At 43.1% G+C, this 10,877-nt stretch overlaps 1 protein-coding gene across 2 annotated transcripts; it reads right to left on the bottom strand.

Annotated features, from left to right (window-relative positions):
• Window positions 1-4,100: 4,100 nt before the first annotated feature.
• LOC307260460 (small ribosomal subunit protein uS11) lies at window positions 4,101-10,558 on the bottom strand. Of its 2 annotated transcripts, none has more exons than XM_080040713.1 (5): window positions 10,513-10,558; window positions 8,419-8,570; window positions 7,231-7,392; window positions 4,698-4,774; window positions 4,101-4,206 (listed from the first exon to the last, which is right to left on the bottom strand). In XM_080040713.1, the coding sequence occupies exons 2-5, from the start codon at window positions 8,565-8,567 to the stop codon at window positions 4,139-4,141; spliced, it is 456 nt and encodes a 151-aa protein (XP_079896839.1). In that variant the 5' UTR covers window positions 8,568-8,570; window positions 10,513-10,558; the 3' UTR covers window positions 4,101-4,138. The 2 variants fall into 2 exon arrangements, with proteins under 2 accessions (XP_079896839.1, XP_079896840.1); XM_080040714.1 differs by having other exon boundaries at window positions 10,469-10,542.
• Window positions 10,559-10,877: the final 319 nt, after the last annotated feature.

Raw genomic sequence — 10,877 nt, 5'->3', positions numbered from 1 at the left:
GCTTGCAATAACTGCATCAAGCCTGTGACCCAGTGACATCACAACACTTTTGCATTCTTCTTTTGTGGTGCTTTTCCAGGCTTTCACCGCAGCCTCATTCAGGTGCCGTTTGTTTTGTGATATTTATTTTAACCTTTTTTGGGTCTTATTTGTCATTCACCCACATATTAGAACCATCATAAGACATAAACATCTGTGTGTGTGTGTGTGTGTGTGTGTGTGTGAGTGAGTGAGTGTGTAAATGTAGATATAGTCAATGTGGCAAATAAGAATATGGATCGACAAGCAGGAAAAAGATAGCAAGATTTGAACAATAACATTCAACTGTGTACATGTTTAGTGAACACCGACCTGCTAACATTAGTACCTAGTGCATGGTTACACTTTAGATCAGTGGAACACCGCCCTGCTAACATTAGTACCTAGTGCATGGTTACACTTCAGATCAGGGGGACACCGCCCTGCTAACATTAGTACCTGATGCATGGTTACACTTTAGATCAGTGGAACACCGCCCTGCTAACATTAGTACCTGATGCATGGTTACACTTTAGATCAGGGGACACCGACCTGCTAACATTAGTACCTAGTGCATGGTTACACTTTAGATCAGGGGGACACAGCCCTGTTAACATTAGTACCTGATGCATGGTTACACTTTAGATCAGGGGAACACAGCCCTGCTAACATTAGTACCTAGTGCATGGTTACACTTTAGATCAGGGGACACAGCCCTGCTAACATTAGTACCTGATGCATGGTTACACTTTAGATCAGGGGAACACAGCCCTGCTAACATTAGTACCTAGTGCATGGTTACACTTTAGATCAGGGGAACACAGCCCTGCTAACATTAGTACCTGATGCATGGTTACACTTTAGATCAGGGGAACACAGCCCTGCTAACATTAGTACCTAGTGCATGGTTACACTTTAGATCAGGGGAACACAGCCCTGCTAACATTAGTACCTAGTGCATGGTTACACTTTAGATCAGGGGACACAGCCCTGCTAACATTAGTACCTGATGCATGGTTACACTTTAGATCAGGGGAACACAGCCCTGCTAACATTAGTACCTAGTGCATGGTTACACTTTAGATCAGGGGAACACAGCCCTGCTAACATTAGTACCTAGTGCATGGTTACACTTTAGATCAGTGGAACACCGCCCTGCTAACATTAGTACCTGATGCATGGTTACACTTTAGATCAGGGGACACAGCCCTGCTAACATTAGTACCTGATGCATGGTTACACTTTAGATCAGGGGAACACAGCCCTGCTAACATTAGTACCTAGTGCATGGTTACACTTTAGATCAGGGGAACGCAGCCCTGCTAACATTAGTACCTAGTGCATGGTTACACTTTAGATCAGGGGAACGCAGCCCTGCTAACATTAGTACCTAGTGCATGGTTACACTTTAGATCAGGGGGACGCAGCCCTGCTAACATTAGTACCTAGTGCATGGTTACACTTTAGATCAGGGGAACGCAGCCCTGCTAACATTAGTACCTAGTGCATGGTTACACTTTAGATCAGGGGGACGCAGCCCTGCTAACATTAGTACCTAGTGCATGGTTACACTTTAGATCAGGGGGACGCAGCCCTGCTAACATTAGTACCTAGTGCATGGTTACACTTTAGATCAGGGAGACGCAGCCCTGCTAACATTAGTACCTGATGCATGGTTACACTTTAGATCAGGGGGACACAGCCCTGCTAACATTAGTACCTGATGCATGGTTACACTTTAGATCAGGGGAACACAGCCCTGCTAACATTAGTACCTGATGCATGGTTACACTTTAGATCAGGGGGACACAGCCCTGCTAACATTAGTACCTGATGCATGGTTACACTTTAGATCAGGGGGACACAGCCCTGCTAACATTAGTACCTGATGCATGGTTACACTTTAGATCAGGGGACACCGCCCTGCTAACATTAGTACCTGATGCATGGTTACACTTTAGATCAGGGGACACCGCCCTGCTAACATTAGTACCTGATGCATGGTTACACTTTAGATCAGGGGGACACAGCCCTGCTAACATTAGTACCTAGTGCATGGTTACACTTTAGATCAGGGGACACCGCCCTGCTAACATTAGTACCTGATGCATGGTTACACTTTAGATCAGGGGGACACAGCCCTGCTAACATTAGTACCTGATGCATGGTTACACTTTAGATCAGGGGAACACAGCCCTGCTAACATTAGTACCTGATGCATGGTTACACTTTAGATCAGGGGAACACAGCCCTGCTAACATTAGTACCTGATGCATGGTTACACTTTAGATCAGGGGACACAGCCCTGCTAACATTAGTACCTGATGCATGGTTACACTTTAGATCAGGGGGACGCAGCCCTGCTAACATTAGTACCTAGTGCATGGTTACACTTTAGATCAGGGGGACGCAGCCCTGCTAACATTAGTACCTAGTGCATGGTTACACTTTAGATCAGGGGACACAGCCCTGCTAACATTAGTACCTAGTGCATGGTTACACTTTAGATCAGGGGACACAGCCCTGCTAACATTAGTACCTAGTGCATGGTTACACTTTAGATCAGGGAACACAGCCCTGCTAACATTAGTACCTAGTGCATGGTTACACTTTAGATCAGGGGGACGCAGAAAGGTTAGGAAGTGACTTATTAATTTACCAATGAGTTGTTGATGAACATTTCATGATTTACTAAAAGCTTTCTAGATGACGTACAACACGTTTGGGATATGTTAACATCTACAAATATATATTATTTTATTAAAAAGTATTGCTTTGGGGCGCTCCGGTGGCATATTGGCTCCGGCCTTCGTTGCAGTGGTCGCGGGTTCAAATCCGACCCGTGGACCTTTACTGCAGGTCATCCCCCCTCTCTCTCTGTCTCCCCATTTCAACTCTGTACTGTCTAATAAAGCTTGAAAATGCCAAAAAAAATCTTTAAATAAATTGGTTTATCATTATTTTATGACATATGAATCACTTATATCAACCTTTTTATAAAATGTTAACCTGGATTTTTTTCAGCGCCCAGTACAGACAGGTAGTGGATCATGAGGAGATATTCACACAGTACAGACAGGTAGTGGATCATGAGGAGATACACACAGTACAGACAGGTAGTGGATCATGAGGAGATATTCACTGATTATGACAAGCGTTCTACAGAATCGCTGACTACACCTTTAAAGGCCTTACACTTTTTTATATAAAGTGGGCGTCCTGGGGAAATGCACCTGTTGGAAGACCAAGAAGAAGTACTATAGAATAAATAACTAAATACATCTTCACCTCATCACTTGATATTGTGGAAAGACTTGAGGCAGTGGTGGATGATGCCATCTTTAGTAACTAGCTTCTTGTCCTTGAAGGCCACCGTAGCTTGTCACAATTAGCAAGGGAGCGTTGACATCTACAATCTCACCACTAAATATCCCAATATTACACACTGTATCTTTAAATGTATTTTAATTTCAGGTGTGTCCATAGTCTTTTGTTTGGGAAGAATTAGAAGCAAAAACCAAAAGTTTTAAATACACACACTGGAGATAAAACTTATTCATAAATGTCCTCTGTAAAATGGAAGTGTTCATCTAATGTATAATGACAAATTGACAATCACCTTATGAAGCTGTTTGAAGAACAAATTTGTTTTTCCTCAACAGCAGCGGCCGACAAGATTCATTTTCCAAGTGTTCAGATTTCAGCAAATTGTACCTTGAGACAAGATTTAAAATCTTTTAAAGTACTTTCTAAACTAAATTTGATTTTAAACTTTAATTACGATCCACCTTAAAACCAGCTGAAATTTTACCACGCCAGCTGTTGTTCCTGGGTGAGCGTATACCCATGACAAAGGCATTAAGAAAAACTATATAAAAATAGCATTCTTTGCACTGATGGTCTGGTTTGCTGTCACATGTAATTTATGATCAGAGGAAAAATGAGACTGTTTCAGAAATATTTAAAAGTTCCTCATAGGGACTTTAAAAGCAGCAGAATCAGACGTAGATATAGTTTATGTAGATCAAGATGTGTAAGGCCCAAAGGATCAGTTATTGAACAGAGACTCAGAAACACGAGCGTCGACTTGAATCGTTTTATTGTCAGAAAATCTTTGTGTTTACAGACGGCGACCGCGGCGTCCTCCCTTCCTCCTGGTGGAGTCTGAGGGGATGGGGGTCACATCCTCTGGAGGCACCAACGAAGAAGAAACACAGGGTTAGCATGACATCATATAAAGGGCACGAAGAAGAAATAGGGTTAGAATGGATCAGGGCTTTAAAACAGTCAATTCACTTTAAGGAGCAGTGTGTAAATTTGTGTGTCACTTTAACGAAAGTATGTAATGCATTTAAATGGACTTGTACTTATAGTTAATAATACAATTTATTCATATAACGCTTCTCTCTCACTCAGAGCGCTTAAACACAGTACTGAACCTGAAGTACATTTAAATGCATTTCATACTTGTGTTAAAGTGACAAAGTTACACTGAAATAAATGTTACGCAGCACTGAACCTAAGCTACCTCAATTCATCCATCTGAAACTAAGTTCCACATTTTGAAAAATAAAAAATCCTTCAAATACAACTGAACTACAGCGACATTAACTGGAGCATATTTTCAGCTTAATATTAGTATTTTTGAGAGAGAGAGAGAGAGAGAGAGAGAGACTCACCGATGCGTCCGATCTTCATGCCGGATCGAGCCAGAGCCCTGAGAGCAGACTGGGCTCCGGGGCCGGGGGTCTTGGTCCTGGAACACACAAGACACAAAGGGTTAATAGTGTGTTCTATATATCACACACACACACACACACACACACACACACACACACACACACACACACACACACACACGCGCGTTGTTGCATGAACTGCCTTGATATCTTTGCCATCATCTGTGCTTGCCTGTTTGTTCTTGCTCCAACTGTGAGCAATATGTTTGTTTGTCTTTTTCCCCTTCTTGCTCAGGCCTGCTCTAATTATAAATGTAATGTATTTCTTTTTACTGTTAAATGTATACTCTGAGTGCGATTGCTGTATTCACACCTGCCTGAAAGATGCGCACCGAAGGCAGAAGTGCACCTGAGTTTGTTTCAACCAAACATGGCACGTGTGAATACAACCTGAGATAAAGACTTTATCATAAGATGTTAAAAAAACAGGATCTGTCACTCAATGCTGTTGGATAATTTCCCCTTAACTTTTCTCTTTACTGTTGGATAATTTCCCCTTAACTTTTCCCTTTACTGTTCAGCTTCACACATACTATACGACAAACATTGTGGACAGTCCCCAATACACATAAACTGAACAAAGAAATGGGAATCGGACAGATCGTTTCCATTTCTTCAAACCAATCACAATGGTCACAGAGCCCTGAATTTAATATGCAGAGTAGGGCTGGGCGATATATCGAATATATTCGATATATCGCGAGATGTGCTCCAGGGGATGTATAAAATGACCCTATCGCGACCATCGAATACAAACTGGCACGTAATGTGTTATTTTTAGCCGCCGCCGCCACCGGCAAACTCGCTGGTGTTCGCTTCTCTCGCTCTTTCCTGTGGCTCTCTGCCTCACAGACTCACATGCATTGGCAACTCACTCACTCACCCCTCCCAACCAGAGTCTCCTGGGCGCGCACCTGTGACGTAGTCTGTGCCCTGTGAGTGTTTACTTTTATCGCCATGTGAAAACAACGACGAGAGGGGGAGAAAAAAAGACGAGGGCTCTGCTCTTATGACAGCCGAACGAGCGGGTGGAGGGGGCGCGAAAGACGGCGAAGGCGGCTGTCGTTCATAGCATGGACCTTTTTTGTAGACGGGCGCTTGACAGCATAAGGGGCCGCTGTACAGAGCCTGGTCCTTATGAGAGGAAAGCGAACGAGTGCCGGGGGAGTTTTTGGTCCAACGTCACACAACCACGGCATCCCATTTAATTCTCAGCCGTATTTATTTAAATCCTCTGATTGTCTTCCAGTTTTATTTTCATTAACTAAATACAGGAGAATTAAACAATAAGGCAGGTAACAGAGGGACGATGAGCCACCTGCTGTTGGGCGCTCGCATGAATCTCTCTCTCGGACTAACAGGCAGAAAACGAAACTTAACTTAGACAGGGAGCAACTGCTCTTAAAGCGACAGTAACCATTATACAGTCAGAGCATTTTATACACAGACTACTATTATGGATCAAAACCTGTTCTGCATTTAAAGTGTGGCTGCTATCTTCAGGGGGTTAGTGGTGATAAACAATTAGTAAGTGGTTGTAATGAGTCATAATTAGTGTTCTCAGTTTACAGATTAACAGAAGATGGAAAAAACTGTTTCCAAATAAAATAATGCTGGATCCATTGTATGGGAGTGGAAGGATGTGGAATAATCAATACAATGTGCAAACTCTTTGCCATGTGCAAGTTTCAAATTGTTTCAATAGAAAGCACTAAAGAATATAAACATGTTTCATGTAGCCTAATGCATTGTTAGTGCAGACACATTTTGCAGGACTATTTAAATCATATTACTGGTGTGATGTTATGCAAAAAATAAATTAAATTGAGCATTTAGGATGTGCTCTAGAGGAGATTTGAAATATATCGAGATATATATCGTGTATCGAGATATAGTAAAAAAATATCGAGATATTGATTTTGGCCCATATCGCCCAGCCCTAATGCAGAGCAGTGATTCCCAGCTCTTTGCACCTCTGTGTGTGTGTGTGTGTGTGTGTGTGTGTGTGTGAGACAGACAGACACAGAGGGAGGGACACACAGACAGAAAGAAATACAGAGACAGACAGTGTATTGTTCCCATTTCCCTCAGCTTGATTTGCAGAGCGGTGATTCCCAGCTCTTTGCACCTCTGTGTCTCAGTGTGTGTGACAGAGAGACAGACAGAGAGACACAGACACACAGAGACAGACAGACACACAGACAGACAGACACACACACACACACACACAGACACACAGAGACAGACAGACAGACACACAGAGACACAGACACACAGAGACAGACAGACAGACACACAGAGACAGACAGACAGACAGACACACACACACACAGAGAGAGACAGACAGACAGACAGACAGACACACACACACACAGAGAGACAGACAGACAGACACACAGAGACAGACAGACACACAGACAGACAGACAGACAGACACACACACACAGAGAGAGAGACAGACAGTGTATTGTACCTGTTTCCTCCAGTGGCCCTGAGCTTGATGTGCAGAGCGGTGATTCCCAGCTCTTTGCAGCGCTGTGCGACGTCCTGCGCTGCCAACATGGCGGCGTAGGGAGAGGACTCGTCTCTGTCCGCCTTCACCTTCATACCGCCGGTCACACGGCAGATTGTCTCCCTGGAAACGCAGGGAACAGACCAATCAGAAGACAGATAGATACAATAGACCAATCAGAGGACAGATAGACTAGAGCGCTCACGAATTTACTTTAGGAAATACAATGTTTCTAAGGCAACCCTAATCAGACTTAAACAGTGTTGTGGGGGTGACAGTGTACATGTATAAAAGCAGCAGGTGTGTGTGTGTGTAAAGACAGACTAACTTTATGTCAACCTATTTACCTGCAGTGTCCAGACCTAAACATCTTTCCTTTAACAGTGTTGTGGGGACTACAGTTACCATGATGCATTGGGGCATGTCTGATTTATAAAGCAGTGTGTGTTGTGTCTCTGTGTGTGTGAGAGTGTGTGTGTTATGCCTGTCTTACTTTGTATCATTTATTACGCAGTGTGTGTGAGAGAGAGTGAGTGTGTTATGCCTGTCTTACTTTGTCTCATAAAAAAAGCTGTGAGTGTGTGTGAGTCTTTATGTGTGTGAGTGCATAAAGCCAGCCTTACTTTGTCTCATGTATAACAAATAGTGTGTGTGAGAGAGTGTGTGTGTGTGTTTAAAGCCCGTCTTACTTTGTCTCAAGTATAAAACAGTGTGTGTGAGAGAGAGAGAGTGAGTTATGCCTGTCTTACTTTGTCTCATGTATAATGAAGAGTGTGTGTGAGAGTGAGTGTGTTATGCCTGTCTTACTTTGTCTCATAAAAAAAGCTGTGAGTGTGTGTGAGTCTTTATGTGTGTGAGTGCATAAAGCCAGCCTTACTTTGTCTCATGTATAACAAAGAGTGTGTGTGTGAGAGTGTGTTTAAAGCCCGTCTTGCTTTGTCTCAAGTATAACGAAGAGTGTGTGTGTGAGAGAGTGAGCTATGCCTCTCTTACTTTCCGGAGTGTGTGTGTGTTTAAAGCCCGTCTTACTTTGTCTCAAGTATAAAACAGTGTGTGAGAGAGAGAGAGTGAGTTATGCCTGTCTTACGTTGTCTCATGTATAACGAAGAGTGTGTGTGTGTGAGAGTGTGTGTTTAAAGCCCGCCTTACTTTCCGGAGAGATCAGTCACGTGGACGAAGGTGTCGTTGAATGAAGCGAAGATGTGACAAACTCCGAAGACGTTTTCTCCCTCAGCGACCTGCGGGCCGAGGCTGATCACCTGCTCCTCCTTCTTCTCCTTCCCTTTGCGAGGAGCCATCGTCTGGAGGGGGGGGGAGATAATAGTGTTATTATTATATTAGTGTTATTATATAGTATTATAACAAAGGAGCCATCGTCTAGAGGGGGGGGAGACCGATATGTTAGTGTTATTATATAATGTTTAACTAATCAGCCATCTTATAGAGGGGGGAGAGAGAAGGGACATTAATATATAGTTAACTAGTATCAGTACTAACTAATCAGCCATCCTCCATACAGAAAGAGCCATTATATTATTACTAATTAGCCATCGTCTAGAGGGGAGAGACATTAGTATAATATTATTAGCAGTATTCTTATCAATCAGCCATCGTCTATGGACAGATGAGAGACATTAACTTATTATATCGTATTCTAACGAAAGGAGAAATGGTCTACTAATGAGCCAACCTCTAGGGTCTGAGAGAAACATTAAATTATTATAATATCAAAACATACCAAAAGGGGAAAGAGCTTCATATTATATAGCATTCTAACTAATCAGCCATCGTCCATGGGACAGAGAGAGACATCACACGTGACCTGAGTGACCCTGAACCAGACTTCAGTATGCAAACTAAAAGAACACTTCAAAACTATTCACACCCTTTTCCCCGTCTGCAGCTCATGACCACAGCTGACCCACATGATTACTAGTTTTAAAAGCCAATATGTCTCTTGAGTTCTCAGACCAAACTCCAGCAGAGAAACTGACACATTGAAAGATAGTCAGTGATGTCAGTCTAAAAGGCATGCTGTCAGAATCAGACTGATTTAGACGACAACCTTCCTCCAGAATCCCTGACTCTACTCTACAACAAACAGTTACATTACATTTAGCTGACGCTTTTACCCAAAGAGACTTCCATTAAGAGCATTCAACCATGAAGGTACAAACTCAGAACTGGAATCATGTCAGTACTATAGCTTAAAATAAAACTAACACACACACAGACAGACAGACAGACAGACACAGTACTATAGCTTCAGATAAACCAAACTACAAGGTGCCTCATGTAAGTGCTACATGGAGATGTAACAAGTGCAATTTATTTTTAAAGCTGTGTGCGCAGACAGGTACACGCGCAGACATAAGAGCAAGTTGAGAATGTCAATAAGGTAGAAAGATAGTAATGGAGTTTCCAGTCTGCCCATCACCTTCTATATAAAATACTAAACCAGGTGTCCTACTAATAAACTATTACCGATTGTGTTTGCAGATGTCACTACTGCAGACAAACCGCAAATTATACCGAATACGCACAATATAAATAATGACGTAACGCTAAATTAAAGATAAAAAGCTGTCTGAATAGAGGGCACGTGGATCCTGATCAGACAGGTCTTTGGGCACGAGCCGGAGCTACTGTTAGCATTAGCTTCAACTCACTGGTTCTACTGGACCGTTCACAGCCCGCCCAGACCTTCACTAGACCGATCCCACCGGGCCAAGCCTTTAAACCAACGCTAGGAACCAAGAAAACTACAAACTTTACGCTCAGAACTACAAGTTTTTAGAAGTAACACGAAGGCGTCCGATGGAATTTCCGAACACCGCCGGAGAATGCCGAACCCAGGCAGAGCCGCTAACGTTAGCCGTTTAGCTTCTACACAACACCACCGCCTCTCCACAACCTTTCGGACTGATTGAAGCACATTAACACAAGTGTACGTTACTCTGAATTTAATGAAACAGTTTAATACAGCCGTTACAAGCCGTTATCGCCAGTTTACATCTTATAAATCCTCCGCGCAGAGCTAAAATGGCGACATGCTGTAGCCGCTTCACTGTCACAACTACGCAAGAGAAAAACCTTTATAACAGCCTCAAATCTTCACTACTATAAATAATTTCGCCTCGTACAGACGCATATACATCCACACATTCACCACGGACACGTTAAGACCTCGGATGATCACCTGAACAGCAGATTAAAGCAGATGTAGTGGCGCAGTGAACGAACCTTTGAGTGTCTCTTGGTGATGCAGAAACAAGAAAAGAAAGAAACTTCCGCTTCCGGGGGAGAAGATGACGCGTTTCCAGCAGCGCGGGAAATAAGGAGCTGCTGCCGCCACGTGGTTTCCAGCGGGACTTCTGCTCGCTTGGTTATGCAGCTGTCTGTTTTCTTTTGCTTTTTGATAATTATCTGTATTTAGATGTTACCTCACAATCGCCAACACACACACACACACACACACACACACACACACACACACACACACACACACACACACACACACACACACACACACACACACACACACACACACACACACACACACACACACACACACACACACACACACACACACACACACCATCATTTCC

The sequence above is a fragment of the Ammodytes marinus genome, assembly GCF_949987685.1.
Source record: "Ammodytes marinus genome assembly, chromosome: 14".
Classification (NCBI taxonomy): Eukaryota; Metazoa; Chordata; class Actinopteri; order Uranoscopiformes; family Ammodytidae; genus Ammodytes; species Ammodytes marinus.
This window is presented reverse-complemented; position numbering and strand designations above follow the sequence as displayed.